This window comes from Acomys russatus, chromosome 20 (genome assembly GCF_903995435.1).
Source record: "Acomys russatus chromosome 20, mAcoRus1.1, whole genome shotgun sequence".
Lineage (NCBI taxonomy): Eukaryota > Metazoa > Chordata > Mammalia > Rodentia > Muridae > Acomys > Acomys russatus.
This window is the reverse complement of record NC_067156.1, coordinates 21,695,750-21,721,211: the sequence shown is the minus strand read 5'-3', so window position 1 is coordinate 21,721,211 and position 25,462 is coordinate 21,695,750. Positions and strand designations below refer to the sequence as shown.

The following is a 25,462-nucleotide window of genomic DNA, read 5'->3' as shown; positions in this document are numbered from 1 at the left end:
ATATACGCCATAAAATTTGAAAATCTAAGGGAAATGGACGATTTTCTTGATCAAATTCATTTGCCAAAGTTGAATGAAGAACAGATAAACAAGCTAAATAGTCCCATTTCCCCTACAGAAATAGAAGCAATCATCGATGGTCTCTCAACCAAAAAAAGCCCAGGGCCAGATGGTTTCAGTGCAGAATTCTACCAGACCTTCAAGGGCGAGCTAATACCGATACTTTTCAAGCTACTCCAAAAGATAGAAATGGATGGAAAATTACCAAATTCATTCTATGAGGCCATAGTCTCATTGATACCTAAACCTCACAAAGACTCAACAAAGAAAGAGAATTTCAAACCAATTTCTCTTATGAACATTGATGCAAAAATACTAAATAAAATACTTGCAAAATGAATACAGGAACACATCAAAGATATCATTCATCATGACCAAGTAGGCTTCATTCCAGGCATGCAGGGATGGTTTAATATACGGAAATCCATCAATGTAATCCACCATATAAACAAACTGAAAATAAAAAACCACATGATCATCTCCTTGGATGCAGAGAAAGCATTTGATAAAATTCAACACCCATTCATGTTTAAAGTTTTAGAGAGATCAGGGATACAAGGCACTTTCCTCAACATAATAAAGGCTATATACAGCAAGCCAATAGCCAAAATCAAAGTAAATGGTGAGATACTCAAGGAAATTCCTCTAAAATCGGGAACAAGGCAAGGCTGCCCACTCTCTCCATATCTCTTCAATATAGTACTCGAAGTTCTAGCCAGAGCAATAAGACAACAAAAGGAGATCAAGGGTATCCAAATGGGAATGGAGGAAGTCAAATTATCCCTATTTGCAGATGATATGATAGTGTACATAAGTGACCCTCAAAATTCCACCAGAGAACTCCTAAAGCTGATTAAACACCTTCAGCAAATTGGCTGGATACAAAATTAACTCAAAAAAGTCTGTAGCCTTCCTATACACAAATGACAAGCTTGCAGAGAAAGAAATTAGGAAAACCACACCCTTCACATTAGCCACAAGCAATATAAAATATCTAGGAGTTACCCTAACTAAGCAAGTGAAGGACTTGTATGAAAAAAATTTCAAAACTCTGAAGAAAGAGATTGAAGATGACCTGAGAATATGGCATGATCTTCCTTGCTCATGGATCGGGAGAATTAACATAGTAAAAATGGCCATCCTACCAAAAGCAATCTACAGATTCAATGCAATCCCTATCAAAATACCTACACAATTTTTTAAAGACATTGAAAGTTCAATTCTGAACTTCACATGGAAAAACAAAAAACCCAGAATAGCTAAAACAATCTTGTACAATAAAAGGTGCTCTGGAGGAATCTCCATACCTGATCTCAAACTGTACTATAAAGCAATAGTAATTAAAACAGCATGGTACTGGCACAGCAACAGGCTGGTTGATCAGTGGAATCGAATCGAAGACCCAGATATGAATCCACACACATATGGTCACTTGATTTTTGACAAAGAAGCCAAATCCATTCAATCGAAAAACGATAGCATCTTCAACAAATGGTGCTGGTCTAACTGGAGGTCTATGTGTAAAAAAATGAAACTGGACCCATATTTGTCACCTTGCACAAAACTCAAATCCAAGTGGATTAAAGACCTCAACATAAAACCAGAGACACTAAGCCACTTAGAGGAAAAAGTGGGAAAGAGCCTGGAACATATTGGCACAGGAGACAACTTCCTGAACAGAACACCAACAGCCCAGGCCTTAATGTCAACCATTAATAAATGGGACCTCATGAGGCTGAGAAGCTTCTGTAAGGCAGGAGACACTGTCAAGAGAACAAAGCGACAGCCTAGAGGCTGGGAAAAAATCTTCACCAACCCTACATCTGACAAAGGTCTAATATCCAAAATATATACAGAACTCAAGAAATTAAACACCACCAAACTGAATAACCCAATAGAGAAATGGGGCTTGGAACTAAACAGAGAATTCTCAACGGAGGAGTATCAAATGGCTGAGAAACACTTAAAGAAATGCTCAACCTCCTTAGTCATCAGGGAAATGCAAATCAAAACAACTCTGAGATTCCATCTTACACCCATCAGAATGGCTAAGATCAAAAACTCAAGCGACACCATATGCTGGCAAGGATGTGGGGAGAGAGGAACACTCCTTCATTGCTGGTGGGAATGCAAACTAGTACAGCCACTTTGGAAATCTATCTGGTGCTATCTCAGAAAAATGGGAATAGGGCTTCCTCAAGACCCAGCTATTCCACTCCTTGGAATATACCCAGAAGATGCTCCAGCACACAACAAGAAAAACTGCTCAACCATGTTCATAGCAGCCTTATTCATAATAGCCAGAACATGGAAACAGCCTAAGTGTCCCTCAATAGAAGAATGGATGAAGAAACTGTGGTACATATACACTATGGAATACTACTCAGCTATTAAAAACAAGGAATTCCCGAAATTTGTGGATAAATGGATTGAGCTAGAAATGATCATAATGAGTGAGTTAACCCAGAAGCAGAACGAATTAAATGGTATATACTCACTTATATCTGCATACTAGCCCAAGGGGCATGTCCCACGAAAGCCTTCACTTACCAGGAAACTGGGACAGAGGGGAGGGCATCCTATTGGGACTCTAAATGAGAGATGCATGGGAGAATAGCAAAATAAAAGGATACAGAGGGTCCTAGAAATCTACAAGTAGAACAATATTATAGGCAGATTTGGGCCCGGGGTCCCGCTCAAACTAAGGCACCAGCCAAGGACAATACAGGAGGTAAACTTTAAACCCCTTCCGAGATCTAGCCAATGGTCAGAATATTCTCCACTGTTGAGTGGAGAGTGTGATATGACTTTCTCACGTACTCTGGTGCCTTACATTTGACCATGTCCCCTGGAGGGGGAGACCTGGTGGCACTCAGAGGAAGGACAGCAGGTAGCCAAGAAGAGACTTGATACCCTATGAGAATGTGCAGGGGGAGGTAATCCCCCTCCGGAACAGTCATAGGGGAGGGGAATAATGGGAAAATGGGGGGGGGAGGGATGGGAGGATACAAGGGATGGGATAAACATTGAGATGTAACAAGAATAAATTAATTAAAAAAAAAAAAAGAAATACAGCACATCTGGGTTCAAAATCAGTTCTCTCAATAGGTGTACCATATTCTTTCTAAAGGAATTTTAGTGATTACTGAGACAAAAATTAGCAGGTACAAATTTAAAGAGGGCTAGACTGGAGAACTGGGCGACTGCCTGTGAATGCCTAAAAAAGAAATACAATGCAAGGCCTGTGTAGCTACACACGTGCTATTATATAATTCTAGGCTTGTGTACTTACACACATGCTACTTCAAGTAATCCTGTCTGGAAACTGGTAAGGATGGTATTACTTCTAAGAGCTGAGAGGCTGGCCCATCCCTCCCGGTGGAGACGTCATGGGTGTTGATCTACACGGTAGGTAGATGGAAGCTTGTGTCCAGCCTGTAACATTAGCTAGGGCATCCCTCCACACTCCCCTAGTACACTACAGCCATCTGCTCAAACTCTGCGAGGATGAGAAGAAAATCTGCATGAAGTTTTTAAGTAACTTGGGAGTGAACTCAGCAGATCACCGTGTGTGGTTCTCCCCCAGAAACAGCACAAAATGTTGTCATGAAGAAGTATATAATTTGAAAGCAATTCATTGAATTACTCAAGGACAATACTCCCCAAAAATGTATAGGTAACTTTTAACCATAATTACTAAGATGACAAAACTTGGGCCTGAAAATACTGTAGCACCGTGGATCCTGGCACATGGCCCTAAAGTATAAATTAGCAAAGAGCCACAAGGTGGAGACTTTCTAACCTAGGTATCACAAAGCATACATTTCCCTATGTAGAAAGGCATAAAATCATAAACCTTCTCTGCACGCCACACTAAATGTTATTAACAAGAATAGTAAAGTCAATCCCATTTTTGCAGTAATGATGAAAGTACTCCAAAAGTGATATCGATTTTGTTCACACAAAAGTACACAGTATGTGGCCCATCATGGTGGCACATGCCTTTAATCCCAACACTCTGGAGGCAAAGTAAGATGGATCTCTGGGAAATTGACACCAGCCTGGTCTACGTAGGAAGCTCCGGGACTGCCATGGCTACACAGTGAGACCATGTCCCCAAATAAACAGACAAGTGTACACAGAAGTCCTGTGCATCACTTAGTTTCCAATCAAGCTAATGAGAATGCCAGAATTGCACCGCACTAATTTGTATCATGATAAAATGTCTTTGTGGATTCCCTCCAATAAACTCTAAGACTTACGTGCATCATCTGCAACATGCTTGCTTGTCCTGGAAACTATTTTGTATGATCTAGATGTTCTACAGCTCCCTTTACAGCTGAAACAGACTGTGGGCAATGGCCTGCAATTTGTATCATCACACAGATAGTAATTAGTGGACGTGATCAAACATGGTTTCTCTGCCTCTCCGTCTCTGTCTGTCCGTCTGTCTGTCACTCTGCCTGTATGTGTGTGTGTGTCTGGCTGTCCCTTCCCTCTCTCTCCTTTCTTCTCTCCCTCTCTCCTCTCTCTCTCTCTCTCTCTCTCTCTCTCTCTCTCTCTCTCTCTCTCTCTCTCTCTCTCTCTCTCTCCTGACCCCAAGTTTTTACAACTGTTTTTGAAGAGAGTTAAAACACCCATGCACTCCAAGTGCCCATACCAAGACAATTTCTCAGACTTGATGCTAACTGTCTTGTGAAAAAAAATGGATTTTTACAGTTAGAAGAATATAATTTTCCCATGTCTTATCATTCTCTAAATTTCCAGGGATGGTACAAATTCTAAGTGAACATAAAATCTTAAATATCAAGCTATTTATTTTGAAAACAAGCCACACTTACAGGATAAACTTTGGATATCTATATGGTATCTATAGATTCTGAGATATGGTTTTTAGAGGACAAACGATGACTTTAATCCACATGGGTCACCCCTGAAGCACAACTCTGTTGTCCCCATGCCATTCTTTGGAAGTGGAGATTGCATTTAACGCAGCAAAACTGAGGCCAAGATGACTATGTTATGCTTAATGTGTTCAAATTTGATACTTGAATTTATATCTCTTTCCTTTCATCCAGTCTTGAGTGTGACTTCGTCATTGTTGCAAAGCACATTTATGTATTTATTTTGCAGACACAAAGAGAAAAGCAAGACATAATCATTTCTGCACAGCCAGCAAAGCAAGGAAGTGTCAGGAAATGTAAAGGCATCCGCTATGAGTGAACAGTTCCTCCTTCATATTTGATTTATGACTTAGAAAGTCCGTAGCAAAAAACCACAGTGCAAGCCAATTAGATCTAATGCTTGAGATAATGAGGTATTTATGAGAAACAAAGTGGTCTGTTCAGTGAGTCTAATATTGCTTCAAAATACAATGGTAAAAACTAGGTCATACCCAGGCAGAACAGGGGGGTGGAAGCCACACCCACTGAATGGGTGTTGTCACGTTTAGTACCATGGGGGAAATATAAACAAAGGACAGAAACAATACTTCAACCCATTTTCTTCTCATGCTTGTCATCCAAGTTTAACCCTATCACTGACACACCGAGACAAATGGCCATTACTACAAGAGGTGCCTAAATGTTTTCAGTACAGGAAAGCATTCAGTGATGATTTTCTCCAAGGTTTTATCATGACATGAATGCTCATGTGTACTGAAATGTTGACGGCCATCATGAATTCTATCACTGCATCCTACATTCAATAACTGTTGATTTTTGCTGTATTTCCCCCTTCTCTGTTCCTATATTTATACATATAAACTCACATACCTTTTTGTTGTTTAACTATTTAAATATAAATTAAAGTAATTATGTGTTGTGTATTTTAATTTTTTGAAATGTAGTTACATACACCGTGCTACAGCCGCCCAGGAAACACACATTAATTTAAAGTATTTTAAACATAATTACATGTTAATTTCCCCCAAAGATATTATATTAGGAAAAATGTCTATTTGTTTAACCCTGAGAATTTACTGTGTGCTCACCGTCAGTTCTAACTCTGTTCCATTTGCATTATCACAGAACATGAAACCTGCCGTAGGAGCCGATGCTTTAGCACATGTTCCTCTGGGAGAGCCAAGCATTGGCTTATCACCCAGAGATTTGAGTGTGCTACAGATTCTTAATGATGACTAAAGCTTTGTAAAAGGATGTAATCTTCTTATGGATGGTATAAATAAATAATTCCAAAAATATTAAGCTATAAAAAAAAGAACTTAATATTATCATAAAATGATTTAAAATAAATGCCAATAAAAATGTTTAAACAGATTCTGAAAACATAAACATGTTATTTAAAATTAACTCTAAAAGGAAATAACAAATATTCTACTTAGTTTCACTTTATGTAGTACGCCTCAACCTTCCTAGTGCTGCAATTCTTTAATACTGTTCCTCATGTTGTGGTGACCCCCCCCCAAACCATAAACTTATTTCCTTGCTACCATCATAACTGTAATTTTGTTACTGTTATGAATTGTAATGAAAATGTTTGTGTTTTCCAATCATCTCAGGTGACCCTGTGAAAGGGTCATCCAACCCCCAAAAGGGTTGAGAACCATTGGTTTACAAGCTAGTGAAATGTCTTTGTATTGACATTTTAATATGAAATGTATTCACCGCCAGATAAATTAGATAGGCTACCTTAAAATTAACATTAGATTTGCTATCTGATAATAGGATTGGTAGAACTGTTTATTGCCGATGTAACTAGTCATGATGCGGTCACAATGGGAAGGGCAGGCTTCCCAGACAGCAGCATTGGTGTTCCTACAGATGAGTGACAGAGTGCCACACATTCCCAGGGGAATGTTATGAATGAGAGGAATGAGAGGAACAGTCAGCCATCTGGCAACAGAGGCAGACATGGGAAGGATGGTCTACAAGTCAAGGCACACCAAGGATGGGTTACTGTCACCAGAAGCCAGGCACCAAGCAAGATCATATTCTCTCTCAGGGCCTCAGAAGAAACTGTTCTAACACCAGACTTGGAAGTCTAGTTTCCATAAGGGAAGAAAATAAATTTATATTCTTGTAAGACACCAAATTCTGTTGGTTGTTTCACTATCTCTATTAGTTTGACATGGATGGATGGATGGATGGATGGATGGATGGATGGATGGGTCATAAGTGGGTCGTAGATGGAGATAGAGGATAGATAGAGAGATAGATAAGATAGATAAGATGATAGATAGATAGATAGATAGATAGATAGATAGATAGATAGATAGATAGGGGATGATAGGTAGATAGAAAGATAGAGAAAGGAAGGATACATACTTTTAGGCAGACCAAGCTCAAGACCTCCTAAATTTATGCCTAATCATAATATGAGAATATTAGAAAGTATTCAGTGAGGTTGCAAGTGGTTCTGTAGTTGTTAAATGAACCACACAAAACTGTGTGTCAGAAATGGCTTAACTGAGGCAGTCTCATGTGGTCTGACATAAGAGATTACATAAGAAAGTCAATGTTTCTGAACACCCCAATCTTTTGTGACCTCAGGTGCAAAACCTTTGCTGAATGTTCTAATATTTCCTCTGCATTATTTTGTCTCTTTCATTGGAGTCATAGCATTCATTCATTTCCCTTAGAGGCGGGGCATTTCCATCTCTATGACCTATATGAAATTAAACACTGGAGGCAATTTGCTCTTCGTGGCTTCGCCTGCTATTTCTCTCATTACACATCTCCAAGTGTGGTTTATCCTAAGAGACAAAGCTGGGGCTCCTATCTAATTCACATTCAGATTTGAGGTTCCTCCAGGGGTTTTCCCTCGTTCCATTTGGCAGAGCAGTGACCGTGTTTGACAACAGCTGCCTCGCAGCTCCACCAATGCTTGGCTCCCATCCACGTGCCCTTCCTTGGCTTTTGGGAAGATCTGCCCACCTCTTCTCTCTGACAAGATGTCAGTCAGTGCGCGGCCCAGTCTGGCCTGTAACTTGTAACCATGCATCCCTCTACATCAACTGTTGGGGTGGATCACCTTGTCCAGCTTCCTACTTTTGAATGCTGTTTTCCTAGAATTTCATGCTAGATAGGTTTTTATGCCCGTTTCAAAATGTCCTCAACTATAAAATAAAGAAAAATGAAACACCTTGCCAATTACTAACATTTTAACCAATAAGAAGACATAGAGCCACCAAGTCCAAATATAACACGTAAGATTACCACTAAACCAGCCTAATTTATTTTCTTAACAACTGGTTATTTAATAGGAAATTACATTTCAAACTATTCTAAATAATACTTTGCTCAGGAAATTTTATGATCAGGAAATTGATACAGGAAATGTCATAAATGTCAATTAAAACATTCCTGTATATTTGGGATTAAATTCAAGAAAATTTTTATACTAATTAGAAAACTTAATGGGCAGTAATTGCCACTCAAGCTGCTGTCTACCTTGTTTATACTATGGGGATTTTTCTTTCTGCTACAGCTTACAATTCTATCAGACTGTTCTAAAATGCCATTTTGTTTCTACTTGGCTAAAATTCTGTACTGTCATGTTCTTCCTTACATGAAACTGTAAGATTTCACTGTGCTAGACGATACATAAGCAGCTGCTGCTAATAAACAATCCTGCCCTCAGGGGCCAGAAGCCTCCTTTGGCCTGCAAAAGGTTATCACTTGACATTGAAATGTCTGACACCTCTCTGCTCAGCACACTGTACAAGTGGATTTCAGAAATATACACAGTTCCCATAGCTGTGGACATAAAACCTGACAGAGGAACACTGTGCTAAGAAGTTTGTCTTGTCTTTTTGTAGAATCTAATTTATAAACAGAAAAGAGCAGACAGGGCCATCAGGCAGAAAGTATATCACATAAGAACACCACCCAGGATGTGACCCCCACCTGCGTCTGGTCCTCTCCTGTCATTACAAAAGACTCTTAGATGTGTGGACCTTTTCGGGCTCACCTATGAGCTCAGGTAAGCGAAGCAAAATCTAGAACAGAGACATTTTCTCTCTTCTAAATCTGAACTTCTAAGTCAGTAGGTCTAGCCTGGGAAGTACATCTCTACAACACACCCAGCCTTGGAAAACCTAGGCAGATGAGACGCTGGCGATTCCTTTGCAAAGCACAGACTTCCATGTTTCCCTTGCTGCAGGGCAGGCTTGCGATGCCACTCCACAAGTGTGCACCTACATCCGTGTCACCGCCTGCGTACCAAGCAAGGCTTACCCCCTGCTCTAATACTCGGCCTTCCCAATCTCCTCTCCACAAATCATATCCAGCTAAAGAGCCGCAGTGAAAGCATCACATGGTCCCCAGCAGACAGTAAACTGGACTGGCTTCTCTATGGCCGTTCTGGGTTTTTGGAGTCACGTATCTTACTTCTCAGGTCTCTCAGAAATACTATTATATAATGAAATAAACTTACTGTTTTCTTTAACACTTTGAGAGCATAGGGCTTCTGCGTCCCCTTCTGTTTGCATCTGTACACAATGGATGTAGCACCCCTTGAGGGGGGAAAAAAGACAAAAAGACAATGTTATGCTGTGGACATGACTTAAAGAGGACATCTTCACAGGAAGTCTTGCGATATGCTCACGGCTAACAGGGATTCCTAGAGGCTGGCCCAAGATGTCGAAAGTCTTTTCTCCTCACAACTGAAATTTCTCAGCAAACTCTGGGCTTCTCACTGGCTTCTCTTCCTGTTGCAGTTTGCTCACCCAGGGACATTGCATTTGATGGGCTGTTAAGAAAATCAAATCCTCGGGAAAATAATGTTTTTCAAGGACTGCCACGCATCAGAATCCCAAGATTCCGAAAAAGTATATGAAGTATATACAATAATGCAGAAGGCTTCGAGGTCAGGATTTTAAGTTCAGCAGCCCCGTTAGTTAGTGACTGGGCAGTCTGTGCTTCTTCTTCCGGTTGGTTAGGGAGCCAGGGAGTCTCCCTACCACCCTTCCTGGGGTGTGTTGAGGAGAGCGATAGGAAGGGTTCCCACAGCTATTTCCCTGTGTGCACATGCTAGAGGAGAGGTCTTCACACAGTGGAGCAGCACGGTCCGCATGTTCCCATGCCACACACAAGGCAAGCGAGTAATAGAGACATGAGGAAAACTACAGGCTGAACTGCTGTAAGTTTCCACTTTGAAAGAAAACTTTCAGAAATGTCTTAAAGTGAGATAAGCATGAATTAGGCGGTTTAGACTCTGTAGACCAAACAGAAGGACCTCTGAGGACACACTCATCTCATGGCCCCGGAACTCTACATGAGCACAGAGTATTATAAAAAATGTGTGCCGAGTGCCTGGCACAACTAACTCTTGATGGCCAGAAGTCAGGTCTGGTGTGCTGTGTCTGTGATAAGTTAAGAAACACCTTACTATGTATTTAAAGCTTGCTAAGGGACCATATGTACACCAAGACATGAGAACTTCTGGAGGTGAAGTAAATGAAGGTAAAAATAAAGTTGGCCATACTGTGTGTTAGGTGTTATAATATTATTTAAAGGTAGATCCTAGGTAATTAAAGATGCATATATAATTAGGTCAGTAACTAAAATAATTATTTAAAATAATAGTTCAATAATAAAGTTAAGTGAAGAACTCAAAATTATATGCAATGGAGGGAAAAATACCTGAGAAATAAACCAGCTATAATGTCGTATGTTGAAATTCAAAAGTAATAAATTCAAACTTTACCAATTAAATCCTTAATATCATTATTTTGGATCATAACACCAGAAAAAAACTACATACTATAAAAAATTCACTGATGTATAAAGGCATATATAGGTTATAAAGCAAAACAACCAATAAAAGACACAAGTAGAACTTTAACAAAAAATGCTACATTAATATCAAACAAAATAAATCTCAGAAAATTAATAAGAGAACATCATTAAATTTTGAAAGGCCAAATTACCTAAAATGACACAATATGCATAAATGTGCGTGCATCTAGCAACAGATTTCCAAAACACATGAAGCTCGTCCACAGAGCTGAAAGGAATAAGAATCTCCATGATTATACTTGGAGACTAGACATGCTCTCAACAACTGCTAGAAAATGTAGACAAACTTTCACCAAGGATACAACTACACTAAGCTAGTTTGTATTTAGAGGAAACCACACAAACAGAAGAATGCAAAAGCTATACAGAAGTAGTTCTGTGTATATATAAAGACTCCATCTATTACTATAAAGACAGTTTTAGTCAACAAAGAATCATGCTCCAAAAAGTACAACTAAAACAAGATACACTTGCGGAAAACTAATGGAGTGGGAGAAATATTTATAAAACATATCTGATAAGAGGTTAATATAAAAAAAACTATGTAAGGGACTCAGCTCAGTATTAGGAAAACAAATACACAGATTCAAACAGTGGGAAGGGACTAGACGTTTCTTAAAAAGCAAGTGTGCCCATGCTTGGCTGCTGTAGCTACTCCACAGTATAGTCATCAGACACAGCAAATCCAAGTGAGCATAGATGCCATGTTCTACCTGCTGAAATGGCTTTTATAAAAACAGATGAGCCACATGAAGTAGTTATGAGGCTGTACAAAATTATGTGCGTACACTGTTAGTGGGGATTATATTAACACAGCCACTGTAAAAAAAAAACTATGAAATAGCCTCAACACTGAGCCATCTCTCCAGGCCCATGAAATATCCTTTAAGCATTTAAACTTTCCTATGATTCAACAGTCTAAGACTGAGTATATTATCAAAAGAAATTACGTAAGTGCACCAAGGAGCTATCTGCTCTCCCAATTACACTGCACCATCGTTAATAATAATGAAGACATGAAATCCACCCAAGGGTCCACCCTGACATGAGTGTGACAGGCAAAGACACAATGAAATGCCATCAAGCCTTTAAAAACAAGACAACTCTGTCATTTTCCAGAAAACACAGATAAATCTGGAAGATCACATTAAATTAAATAAAGCCAGGCCTAGAATGACAAATACGAATGATCTCACTTCTGTGCCAAGTCTAGAAAAACCTCACAGAAACAGAATTGAAACCTGCACCTTTGATCCCAGCACCGGGGAGGTAGAAGCAGTTGAGTCCCTATGACTTTTGGGCTAGCCTGATCTCCATAGTATTCTCAGGCTATCTAGGACTATACAGTGAAAACTCGTCTCAAAATAAATGAAGTTATCAGAAAATAGAAACCGACAAGAATGGTAATTAGCAGACTTCAGAGACTCAGTGACAGGGTATTCTACTGAAAGGATAGAAAACAGTGCACTGCTTACAATGCACTTCAAATACCATGAAGCACAGCGCAGCATAGGAAGATAGAGTTTTAATTTTCAAATATAAATAAGACTTGAATATTAACAAGAACAAAATATTAAGGGCAAATAGGAACATGGAGAGACACTCAGGATCTTTTGGCCATCAGGAAAATGCAAATTATTACATTAGGATACAAAAGCATGATTCAGCCTATGTGAAGAATGCGGCATATCCTTACACATATAGAAAGTGAACAATCGCTTGCTTGTTTAGAGTTGGAAGAGGGGAGGAAATGAGGACTGCTAATGGTTCAGGTGCCTTTTAAAATACAATATTTTTATTAATTATTTGTTTCATACATACAATGTACTTCTGTCATATTCACCCCTACTTTTCTCCATAACTCCACACAGACTGACCTCTAACCCAGTGCCCCTCCCTCTCCTCTCCCCTTTCCCTTTCTCCTCTCTCTCCTTTCTTGTTTCTCCCTCTCTCCTCTTCCCTCTTCCCTCTCCTCTCTCTCCCTGATCCCTCTGAGGAGGAGATAGATACAGGGATGGAGGGAGGAGAAGGAGGGAGAGAGGGGGGAGAAAGAGGAGGAAAGGAAAAATGCCCTGTCAAAATTTCATAAGGTAAAAAGCTTCCAAAGATGCCACTGAATTTGTTTTGTGTTAGCCATCTACTGCTGGGCACGGGATTTGGCCTTGCAGTGGCTCAGTAGAATCAACACACACATGAGCTCACAGAGACTGAGGCAGCTTGCACAGGGCCTGCATGGGTCTGTGCCAGATGGGACCCAGAGCTGAGAGAAGCAGTAGACACAAGCCCCTCTCCCTAACCCAGAAACTATGTCTAATTGATAACCACTCTCAAATGAAAAATCAGTTCTCTCCAATGAAGTCCTACAGGGGATACAAAGCACTCTTGTCTGTTTTTTGTTTTGTTTTGCTTGCTTTCTGTTAAGAGAGAAAGAATAAAAGAAAAAAAAAATTTGGGGGGTGAGGAGGATTTGGGAGGACCTTTGGGAGTGGAAAAACATGAATAAAATACCTTATATGAAAAAATTAGTAAAAATCTGTTTAAAAATAAAAGCGTTCCTAGCCTTGGAGTTGAGTTGTGGGGCAGTGGAATCCCACATGGCCTTTCACGCGTCTTCACTTGGGTTAGCTGTCTTCTTCACCCCAATTTGCCCCATCCCCTCTCTCACACCCCTCCCTGCTTAAACTATTCTGTCCTCAGTAGTCTATCATCTTTGCTTTCATTTTACCTACAATCTCCTACCCTCCCTTCCTTAGAATGCTCTCCAAAGGCCCTTTTCTAGTTTCCTGGCTTCTGCTTCTGCTCCAAGTCAAACACACAAATCCACCCACCTGAAACGAGGATCTGCGTATGATTACGAATGTGTGCTATGTGTCTCTCCAGGCTTCAGGCACGTAACTCAGGGTAAACATTTTTCCCTAACGTGCATTTACCTGCAAATCTCATGACAGAACATACGTGGGAAAAAATGAAAAGATGCACACTGCGGATTAAAGGGATCAGCAGGAATGGGGACAAGAGAGTGGGGGCGTTAACCAGAATGCAAGTGCTATGAAAACATCGTACAGACAACCCACGTTAGCAAGCTAACTTCAAATTACAACTTGGAAAAGAGAGCCTATGAAAATGCCCTGCACAGGTACACAGTGTTGGTTCAAGAAGACGTGGGTTATTAAATAAAAACCTCAGCATAAGTTATGGGATAACACCCTACGAGTTACTCGTAAGGGTTCTAATGGACCGGAGAGATCTCCAAAACAACACACCCTGGTGTCCTTTCCCTTGGGTGCTGCAGTGGTTTGAATGAGAGTGGATCTCAAGGCTCCCTTCTGTACACTCACTTCCCATGTGGTGAGAATTTTTGGATAGCATTAGCGCAGTCTTGTTGGAAGATGCAGCACAGCGGAAATGGAGCCGCGCTTGCAGACTCTCATCAGCTCTCCTTCCCTTTACCTGACTTAAGAAGAATCAAGTTAGAGCCTGTAAGATGGCTTCGCGTGTAACAACACTAGCCACAAAGCACGGCCACCTGAGTTCAGCGCCAGACACCGACCCACGTAGTGGGAGGAGAGAACTGACTACCACAAGCTGTCTTCTGGCTTCAACATGTACAGTAGCACATGCATCCTCTAGTACACACACACACACACACACACACACACACACACACACACACACATCAATTTAAGGTTATAAGTAGTCTTCTTTAATAATTCATCTAATCTAAAATTAATAGAAAGGGTAGGGCTGTCAGTCATGAAGGAGAAATGAAATGGAACGCAGAGTGACACGCTGTGTTTTCAACTTTGATTGACAGTTCTTATTAACCACAGCTTTGTTCCTAGACCTTTTTTTCAGGAGTATTAGAAAGCTATTTCCTATAAGAACATACACATGATAAAAGTTTTTTAAAGATGCAGATAAAATAAAATGTGAATGCAAAAAACAAACAAAATTAAATTGCTTTGAAATGTTTAAAATGTGATTAATATTTTGACATAACAACAATTTGTTATGTACCATATTAAGAAAAGATGAATCTTTGGTCCCATGGTAATACTTCTGTCTTTTGGAGGACTCTAATATTTGTGAAGCCTCATAACATTAGCAAAGACAACATTCCACAGCGAGAAAGCACACTGTCACTAACGCAGGCGAAGTCAGGGTTCAGAGCTGCCAACTGAAGCTCTACAGCACTGTGACTTAGGGGTTCGGGGCCTGGACTTTTCTTGCATTTCCAAAGATCATAATGAGGGAAGGTGCCAGGCTCTTTGGTGATCTTAATGGTCCCAGATGTCCAGCTGGGACCTCCCAGAGAAAGCTAATCTCTGACCTAAAACTCCTGCAATCAGGGAACGACTTTGTTGCTAACCTGTTTTAACACTGAGCAACCTCACCTTAGCTTTGTAAAGCATCCACTTCTGCTTTGCTACTCCCATTCCAACGAGGTTTCATCTGTAACCGGTTTCCCGGCTCTCAGCAAAAGGGCAGTTAGACCAAAATGCCAGAATTTCATTTGTAGGAAAAAAAAACCAAACCAATTTTGTAAAATTTAAATAAGAAAGTGAAAAGAACAGAGGAGTGAGATGAAGAAAAGGGAACATGAAAAAGCACGTGTCAGAGGAGATGGAAGGAGGACGCTGTCCACTCTGCACCTGCCTGAGAAGCTTTAGGAAGATGGATGACAGGACAAGTAGTCTTACAGACAGTAGCAAAGGGCTTCTTGCTGGACACATCGCCAAATGTTCTCTCTCAGGCTTTCCCCTCAAATTCCTAAATTAGCCCAGATGTTCCTCAGTCGATTTAGTAAAGCAATAAGGGGTGTGTGTACGTGGATATTAATACTACATTGCATTGCTAGGCGGATTACAGAGAGGGCTGTCATCATATCACACGAGAGTTTCTTAAACTATCACAGGCTTGACTACCTTCTCTTTACGTTTAATGAAAAGCATAGTGTTGTTTGTGTTTGTAACTTGTGAACCTTGGTGTGTGTGTGTGTGTGTGTGTGTGTGTGTGTGTGTGTGTGTGATGACAACCATCATATTAGATGAAACTCCTGTGCAAACTAATTCTAACACTCACGGTCAAGAAAACCAGCCAGGTAGTAAAAGCCGAGCGCAGGCTCTCAGAGTATTGGTTTTCATCAGAGTCACAGCAATTAAAGGAGATTCTCATTGGAATAACTTCTGGCCTCCTTGGTCACGTTGTTGAAGAACAGCTGTAAGTGAACATGCATTGAGGCACCTCTTGGGTGACACACACGACTGCGTCTTCAAAGCTCTAATTTCTTGTTTCCTTTGAATCTCAGAATTATGGTACAACTCTCTACGGTGCTATTTTGGAATGAAGGTCCAACACTGTTGAGTGTTTTTTTTTCTGTGTTAAGATTAACCATCAAGGTCTTCTTAAATGCATGTGTTATGTTTATGTATGTGTGTACGTATTCATGTGCATGTGTGTGCCTGTGTGCATGCATGTGTTGGTGTGTGTATATATGCATGCGGAGACCAGAGTTTATGAGACAGAGTCTCTTGCTGACCTTGGAGCTCACTGATTCAGCTAGACAGGCTCACCAGTAAGGCCTAGGAATCTTCTGGTTTCTGTCTCCCCAGTACTGGAACTACAGACCTATACTGCTGGGCTCAGCTTTCTCCATCGCTTTTGGAGGACTGTACTGGGGTCCTGTGTCTGTATAGCAAGCACTTTACCAACTTATCCATATCCCCAGCCCTGTCACAATTTTGAGGTTAAAATAATTCTTATATAAACATATTAAGATAATATTCCATTTTTATATTCACACATTTAAGCCAGCTATTTGATTTTGGAAAATTATATACACTGTATTTTGAAGAAATTTACTGAAGTGTTATTTTTGCATAAATCTAGTCAGCTTATTTTTAATTTAATCATCATAGACTTTAAAGTTATTCATTCTGTATTTGTATCCTAAGATTTTGTTGGAATATTTTTAAAGCTTTTGCCAAAAGCTAATTTATATATTGAAAATGTTATTGAGTTAATTCAATGTGATGAGAAAATAGAGTAATCAGTGCTATTTAATAGAGTTACTTTTCCATGAATTATTTCAATTTTTTATAAATATAAACACATTTTGAGTCAATTTTGGAAATCACTTCCTCTTACTTTTCTCTATTTTATATGTCTTGAAAAAAATGTTAACAGCTATCATAAATGAAAATAGACTAGGATGAGTGTTATAGGCTATATATTGGTAATTGGATTTTAATCTTATCTTTGAACAAGGTGGTTTTATTGGAAACTTTTTTTTTTAATTTATGATGAATTTCGCCCTCTCCATGTGTGTCAGAAGGCAGCTCCTCAGTCACAGAACTTCACAGTACTCTCCCGGCATCAGTGTCAAAAACAAACAAATGTAAAATAAAACACTATCCCTTAGATCAACAATGAATTAAAAAAAAGATGTTCAAGCAACTTAATTGCTCATTAGCATTTTCAATGTGCATCTCAAGAATAGATGGCTAGACTTGAGGAGGGCGTTTTCTGGAAATGCTCCAGGCCAATCAAAGGTCAGCCTCACAGTAAATCTCAAAAAATTCCATGTCAGAGAATGATATTGACACCCAGACCTTAGGATGCTCCCAGGCTCACAGTCTGATAAGCTTGCATAAGCGTGTTTCAGTAAATACACTCCCCATTCTCGGGTTCGCCCACATGCTGAATCCCCCTGGGATCTATCTGTGTTCTACTTGGTGTCTCACCCTGAATCTTCCGGCTCTCTAACCATACCCCCACTGTCTTACCAGTATAACCCCTGACCTCGGTTCTCCTTCAAGATTTTTCACTCTAATCTGTTTTAGTCTGGTCATCAACACGAGCCAGTGGCTCCTTATTCCAAAATCCATGCTAGAACACGAACCAATAACCTTACGACGCCATTTGTCCACAGCTAGTTATTAATGTTCATCTTGATGCCTGAGCCCCTTCAAAAGAGTCTTTTAGCAATGACCCTTTTGTCTGAAAAAGAAAATTACTGAAGCTTTTGTCCGTGGGCAAAGTAAAAGCCTGAAGGCTTTGAAATCAAATCTCTGAATTGAGTGCTGGAGAGGAAACAGCCTTCAACCTGTTCTCCATCACAACGAAGCGCGTGGCAAGAGAACTTGTAGAATAAAAGGCCATGACACTCTTATAGGTCCCTCACTTTGTTTCAAACCACTCAGTGTCTCATACTGTTGCCATTAGTATCAGCTAATGGAACTTATTCGCCTGCATGTGTTATGTTTATGTGTGTACATATTCATGTGCATGTGTGTGCCTTTATTCAGGTGTCTGAGAGGAGCTCAGGACCACTCAGAGGTGGCTCCAACCTACTCGATGCCTTGCGCTTCGGGAGCTGCTGACCAGTCCTTAGTGGCTGGCTGGGCGCTCCAGTCCTCAGTAGGGAAGTGCCGGGTGTGTACGGAGGGCACCTGCACACCCTCAGACTGGTCGGACACCTCTGGTTGAACGGCGGTGAGCTCAGGAGCTGACGCAGTCCACTCGCCCTGGAATTCCTCCTTGGCCATGACCTTCTCGGCAGCAGCTGCTCCTCCTCATCCTCCTCTGGGTAGAAGTAAAGATCAGGCATACCCTCCCATGGATGCTCAACGGAGATAGTGTCACGCATGCGGAGTACTTTCTGGGCCAGCATCCACCACGGCGGACCCACTGAGTGAGCTTCCTTGTGGTTGCATGGGATGGCAATGTCCACACAGGACAGAGGAGAATCCGTGTTCAGCAGAGCGATGGCGGGCAGGTTGACCTACGAGGCCTCTGTGAGGGGCTGGTGGTCATCCCTGGGGTCAGTCACCACTGCTAAGCTAAGCAGCCTTAGCTCCCTGATGGCTGCTTGGATCTGGTTGGTAAAGGACCCAGGTGCTGAAGAGGCCAGCAATGAGAGTGGCTCCAGTGGCAGCAGCAAACTTTAGCATAGCTCTTTGGTCCTGGCGGAGATGACGCTGACGTCAGCAGCGATACCCTGAGCTGCAAGCAACAGCTTCTCCCAGATCCCCTTCAGATCCACCATGTAGACACCATCACTCTTCCTTTAGTAGATGTACTGCTCCATCTGAAAGTCAAGGTTGGTGCCACCTAAGTGGGTTCCTGCGGCAAGGAATTTGAGGACATGCTCCTCCTCCATCTGCAGGACGTCAAGGGCTCCGGACATTGGGTAAGCTTCCCTTTAAGTTATGCGGGAATCAAGAACAACCTCATGGGCCTGCCCGTGGGTAGCGCGGAAAGGGCTAATGGAACTTCTTATGAACAGTTTGTTTTTTAACCCCGTGTGCGTAGTATATGCATATCCACGAGGAACATCCGATGTTGAATTCTTGGTCAAATGTTTAATGTCATAATACAGCATAAGATCACCTACCGCTCTGTTATGCACCTTTATTCTCCTTTTTTAGTATCGTTTCCTATCACTCAATACCATCCACTATATTTAAGTGGTATGCAGTCCAGGCTCCACATCTTTACTTAGACTTATTAATACTAATAAACACCATTAAATAATTAATGTTAATTCAACAGCATTGACTAGAGTTTGTCATGTTTTAAACGTGTCAGTCGTAACCTCTCAGTCCACAATTTGCATTTTCCAGTGAAAATCATATTCAAATAATTTTAGTGTTAATGTACATTGCTACTTTCATATGCTTCCTTGTCACTGCATTTTATTTAGTCAGTATGTCTTAAAGAAACAATGAGGCACTCGTGTACTTCAAACAAACATTTAGTGGATTTGTAATGCTTTCTCTATAGTTGAGCTCCACCTTTCTAATGAGATTACATTTTTTTTTTTCTTCTGGATAAGAGAAAGATTCTGATTTAGAGACTAACCTCCCAGTGTCATGGAGACAGTGAAATGCACAGACCAGGCCAGTAGCACACAGCCATTCACAGAAACCACCCTGCTAAGTCTCATGCTTGCACTTCCAAATAGGGTTAGCTGTGAAACGTAATTATTTTCAAAGACTCACTGCAGTTCATTCCATTATAAGGCTGAAATTGTTAGAATGTAAACATGATATTTAAATTTGTGTGGAAATGAGACTATTTTTCACATCTGAAATCACTGCTCCCTTTCAAAATGCAGCTGACTCAATTCAACTAAAATATATCAACCTTGCCCAAATGAAAATGTGAAACTAAGTGAGGCTAGCAGCAGGGCTCAGTAGCAGGCACTTGGGGCCAAGCCTGACACCCCAAGTTCAGTCCCAGAAGCAATAAGATGAAGACAAGAACCAACTCCAAAGCTGTTATTAATCTCCACGCATGTGCCATGGCATACGGGTTCTGACTCACAAATGTTCAAGCCCCCCCCCCACACACACACAGATGGTGAAAAAAATCCATCAACCACAGTAACAGGGAATGTAAAGGATTCAAAAAATGGTTCTGACCCTTAATGAATTTAAGTATAAGGTGGAAACATGAAGAGAATATATAAATATATACTTTCCAAAAGAGGCTAAATTCTAAGAAATATCAAAAGTATACAACTTCAGGTTAGTGCACATTGCTCTTAAAGATGTCTAGATGCGTGTAAGGCTTTAACTATAGCAACTTCTCTCTTATTTCTACCATTGAAGTCTGCTTCTCACCCCCCCCCCCGTTGGTTTTGGTTTTTGGTTGTTTTGGTTTTTGTTTTGTTCTATTTTGTTTTTGGAGACAGGGTTTCTCTGTGTAGCCCTGGCTGTCCTGGAACTCACTCTGTAGACCAGGCTGGCTAAGAAACTCATAAAGGTGCCCCTGCCTCAGCCTCCCAAGTGCAGGGATTAAAGGCGTGCGCCACCTCCGCCTGCCTGGGGCTCTTCATTCTTGAGAAGTTTTATTAGTGGTCTGTAATTTCCAGTTTATCATGTCAAAGAACAAGGTTTTGGTTTGTGTTTTTTTTTTTAATTGCTTCCCTTCAATTGTGTTTTTTCTTCTTTCTTAATTTGCTTTCTTCTTCCTTTAATTACAAACTGCTTCCTCCTTTTTGCCTTTCTTTAGCCTCTTAGGGAAGAAGTGGAAATAACTAATTTTAAACCAGTTTTCCTTGAGAATGCAATACCAAATTCTCCCTTTAAACATCATTTGAGCTATATTCCACAAATTTCAGTTGAAAATATTTGTTAATACATTAGCTGCTTTATTTATCTAAAAGTGTATGCTGTATAGTTTCTAATTGTTTATGACAGTTTCTGACTATCTTTTTATCTTTAAATTTCAACATAAGAATCTTAAAGCAATAGTTCTACCACCTTCCCTCCTTCTCTATCCTCAGGCTGTTATAATTATAAATATTACACATTACACGTTACAATAATATATAAAACATCTCAATCACTTGATTTTGCTTGAAAGAGTCAGTTTTAAAAAGACAGCAAAACATGAAATAAAATAAAACAAGCCTTTTATGTGATATATTGTGCTCAGTTTTTAACAGTCTTCATTTATTCCTATAAATCTGATTTTCTAGCCAATATAATTTTAAACTGAAAAGCTCTACACTGCTGTGATGCATGTATGGGAATGACATACGTGTTTGTGCATGTGTGTGTGTGTGTTGCACACATATGTGCATAAGCATGAATGCCTCAGCACAGCCTTTGCTGCCAGTCCTCTTTACTCTCCAGGTACCGTGATTTTGAGACAGGAGCTCTCACTAGGACCTGGGCTTGCAGATTAGGCCCAGTGCTGAGATTATAGGTGTGTACCATCATACTTGGCTTTTTAAAGTAGTCCTGGGAATTGGATTCCTGGTTGTGTGGCAAGAACTTCACCAACGGAGCTCCTGGCCCAAGTCTCTTCTCACATTTTTAAATTCATATTTTCACTAGATACAGAGCTCTGGGCTGATGGGTCTTTCCTTTTCCTCCCAGGGCACGAGGGGTGTTGTTCCACTGTCTTCTGTCCTCTTGGCTCACCCTTCTATTGTCACTTCAGCCGTCAGCCCACTGCACGTGACAACTGAGAGCAGCACATCAGCGGCACCAGGCATCTTTGATTTCTATCCTAGGGCATCGCTACTGTCCTAGAACAGGTTCTCAGTACGCTCACACGACACCACTTCAAAATAGTGATCACTGCAGTTGAGTATTGATTTTGATCCCATGCTGTGGTCCTCCCTCTAGGACGTGACCATTCCTCCTCAAACGTGATCTTTTTGAAGCCTTGATCTAGGATGCTCGCTGATGTCCATCAACCTGCGGGTGGCCAGAAATCTCATGCATTTCAGTGGTACCTGCCTACTCATCTTCTGTGACCTTTCTGCCTCTCCATGGCTATTGCTGCTTAGCCTTAAAAAAAAAAAAAAAAAAAAAATCTCCCCGGCCGCTGCTCCCTGTTGGGTAGTCAGAGTGAATGCGGGACTCACTTGTATGTCAGTTGTCCAAGAACCACAGACACAGCCTATCCCTTGTTCTGTGCCTATGGACAAATGACTTGTGCACTACACTTGGGTTGTTTACACAAAAAGGGTGAGTGCAGCACCTGCTACTCCATCATGAAGACAAGAAGAAACCTTCTCTTATTTATAGTCACCTTCCTGAGATAACTAGTCTAAATGAGATGTCACTCTTGCAAGAGAGAAAAGTATGTTTATTTTTATGCACTTATTAGGACCAAATTACAGATGCTAACAAACCTTTTGATTGAAGGAGATTAGCAAATAAAATATTATGAAAGTAGAAATAGCAAATCCCCTTCAGCATCCCAGGCAGCATTTTAAACATCAACAGCATCTGTTATTGTTTCTGGAGGAGAGAGGATTTTGAGGCATGAGTTATAATTACACCATATCAAAACACTGTGCCCCCATTTTTTTTTTTTTTCCTGTTGCATAGATGATCAAGAAGACGCGTTTCGGGAGTAAATAATGAGCCCATTTTAGATCACGGGCCTTTGACAGAATTCTCATTGCTGCTTCTAGAGGATTAATGTCGCTGAGAGCCCTACCAGATGGCCCATCTAGACAAGGAAAAGATTTCCTTTCTCGGCTGTAACTTGGACTTGTCTCTGACATTTGGCAACATCTAAGATTTAACATTAAGAGCCTCTACAGGTCGGAAGTATTTGGCTTTGACTATGTTCATACACTCTGCTTGATGTTCTTCTGATTGATCTTTATGCTTTTTAACCTATCAGTCCCCTGGTTCTCAAGATACCAAATTCTGAATTCATTTGAAAAGAAGTTGGAAACTTTGTCATCATAAAATCAAGACCTCTTGCCCAAAATTTTATTGAGAATTTGGATACACTCACAGCAGAGGATTATAACAGGTGCACAGCCCTTCTGTCCACAGGAACCTATGGGATTAGCCCAATCAACATGCCCATGATACCAGCACTGACCAGAGACAAACCTACCCCAGGCCTCCCTGACCATCAGGTTGCTCATCTACAAAAGTGGCACATAACACAGGTCAGTGCCACAAAAGACAAGCTCAAACTCTTTGAAGGTTCTACAATACAAAATATGTATTGTAATTCTTAGCTGATCTCTTTATCCCTTCCTTTTACCTAACAAATATTATAACAAGTTCCCTGGACTTTGAGGTGGAAGTACCTAAGTATTGCTTATGAAAGTCACACTTGTTGTTTTATTGCATGTGTCCTTAGAATACTGACAATGGCATATTCCTTGAAGCAAGAATCTATTCAAAAGAGCTAGCTAAGGCAGACGGAGGCCTAGAAGCTAGCAGCCTGCTCCAAATCACTGTCTACTAGGGCTCTGGAACTTCACTGTCTGTTATTGGTTTATCTAGTCCCTGCCTGGGCCTCCCCCAACATTCACACATCTCCTTCCTCCCTCAGTTTCTGGTAGAAATTTTTCTAGTACTTTCTCTAATCAAATATCTGGGCAGATTTATTCCATCTTGCTGACATCAGAGTTTTTGAAGACGGAAGCCTGAGCCCTTAGATTCCCAGCTCTTGGGTCTTTTGGCAGGATTTCCTGTGGGGGAAAGTTTATTTTAATGCCTCTTCTGTAGCTTTCCTACATTTGACTTCTGAGTCAAAAGCAGAAGAGAAATGTTCAAACCACCTAGAAATTTCATAGGTTTTTTGTTTTGGGGGTTTTTGTTTGTTTGTTTTGTTTTGTTTTGTCCTCAAAACCAGACAGGATTCAATTTTTAAAACTACAAAAACTAGCAACAACAAAACCCTCAACTTTAAGTAAAATATATTCATTTTGTTCTGCTTATACCTACAGCTTTCAAGGGAATTCGTTTCTGTTTTCTTACATTGTTTTAAATTTTCATGTTCTGTACAGTGTTTACATCATTCCTTCCCATCATCCTCCCACCATTCCCCTCACATGCCCTCTCAATCCACCCTACTCCCTCACAAGCTCCTGGTCTCTCTCCTGTCTGTCTGTCTGTCTGTCTGTCTGTCTGTCTGTCTGTCTGTCTGTCTGTCTCTCTCTCTCTCTCTCTCTCTCTCTCTCTCTCTCTCTCTCGTGTGTGTGTGTGTGTGTGTGTGTGTGTGTGTGTGTGTGTGTGTGTGTATAAGTACAAGCTGCTGAGCCCATTTAGTGTTGCTCATATGACTTCAGGGCCCAACACTTGGTACTGGATAACCAATTAAGGCACTGGTAATGTGGTAAGGACTGATTTTCTGACTCTTGGAAGGTCCTTATATGGGGTGAGGCTCCAAACAGGGAAAGATCAGCATCCAGGTGATAAGAAAGGGGAAATTAGAAAAGTTGGGGTAGCTTTAATAGGGGAGGGGAGAGGAGGGCAGTACAGAAGGAGAGGGAGAGAGAAGGGATATTTGAAAAAGCCACAGGGGTCCACAGCCATACCACCCTGAACGAGACTGATCTCATCTGAAAAAGACACTGGGAAGCATATTTTTTTATATTTGCCTAAAATTATATAAAATATGTATGCGTGTAAACACACACACACACATTTTTAATGAAGTCATGCCACCTGAGGTGCTATTGCTCTCTCCCAAAGTCATAAATTAACAAAAACCCCAATACCAGCCATGAGAAGCTTCAGATTATTGGTCAGGGGAGTCCAGAGACTCCCAAAACATACAGACTACTGCCTTCGTCCTTGGTCACCTCTTGGAAGTGGAAGGTTAAGTCCCTCTTGCTGATGATACCACACACTTCTGACACAGGACTCAGAGGAACTGAACTAGATCTGACCCGAAAACCTCCTCCTGAGGTCTCGCTTGCACAGTACTGGAAGCTGCTATGTGAGCTGCCAAGAAACAAAAGTAATTCATAATCCTACCCAGTGAGGAGGCCGACAAATCACAACAATGGCCAAAATGACAAAATACCCCTTAAGCTGCAATGGTACAACAGTTAGCTTGGTGGTAACCAACAGCTGCCTGTTAGAACTAGAGCTGGGTCCGCAGGAGGAAAGTTATCCCTGGTAATGGAAACCTAGCCAACCACCTGTGGCCCGTGAAGCCCTGGATCTTAGAGGAGATTCAGTTATTGCCACTTCTCTAAACCAGAACAACCAATCCCTAACTGCATTCCAAATATTGACCTTTCTGCCCACAGGTAAGTGTAGATTTTAATCCACATCAAAGAGGCTTCTTTTTGAAACAGGCGTAGACCATTACAGAAAGCCACAACTGGTTAAGAGGCAGAGAAAAACTGAGTGAAAGGGCGC

General features: G+C 40.8%; 1 protein-coding gene across 1 annotated transcript in view; it reads right to left on the bottom strand.

The window, feature by feature from the left end:
* Camk4 (calcium/calmodulin dependent protein kinase IV) overlaps positions 1 to 25,462 on the bottom strand; it is a 222,539-nt gene that overhangs the window by 104,666 nt on the left and 92,411 nt on the right. The window contains exon 2 of the mRNA XM_051163507.1: positions 9,457 to 9,535. Within this exon, the coding sequence (XP_051019464.1) occupies positions 9,457 to 9,535 (79 nt within the window). The remainder of the gene's footprint in view (positions 1 to 9,456; positions 9,536 to 25,462) is intronic.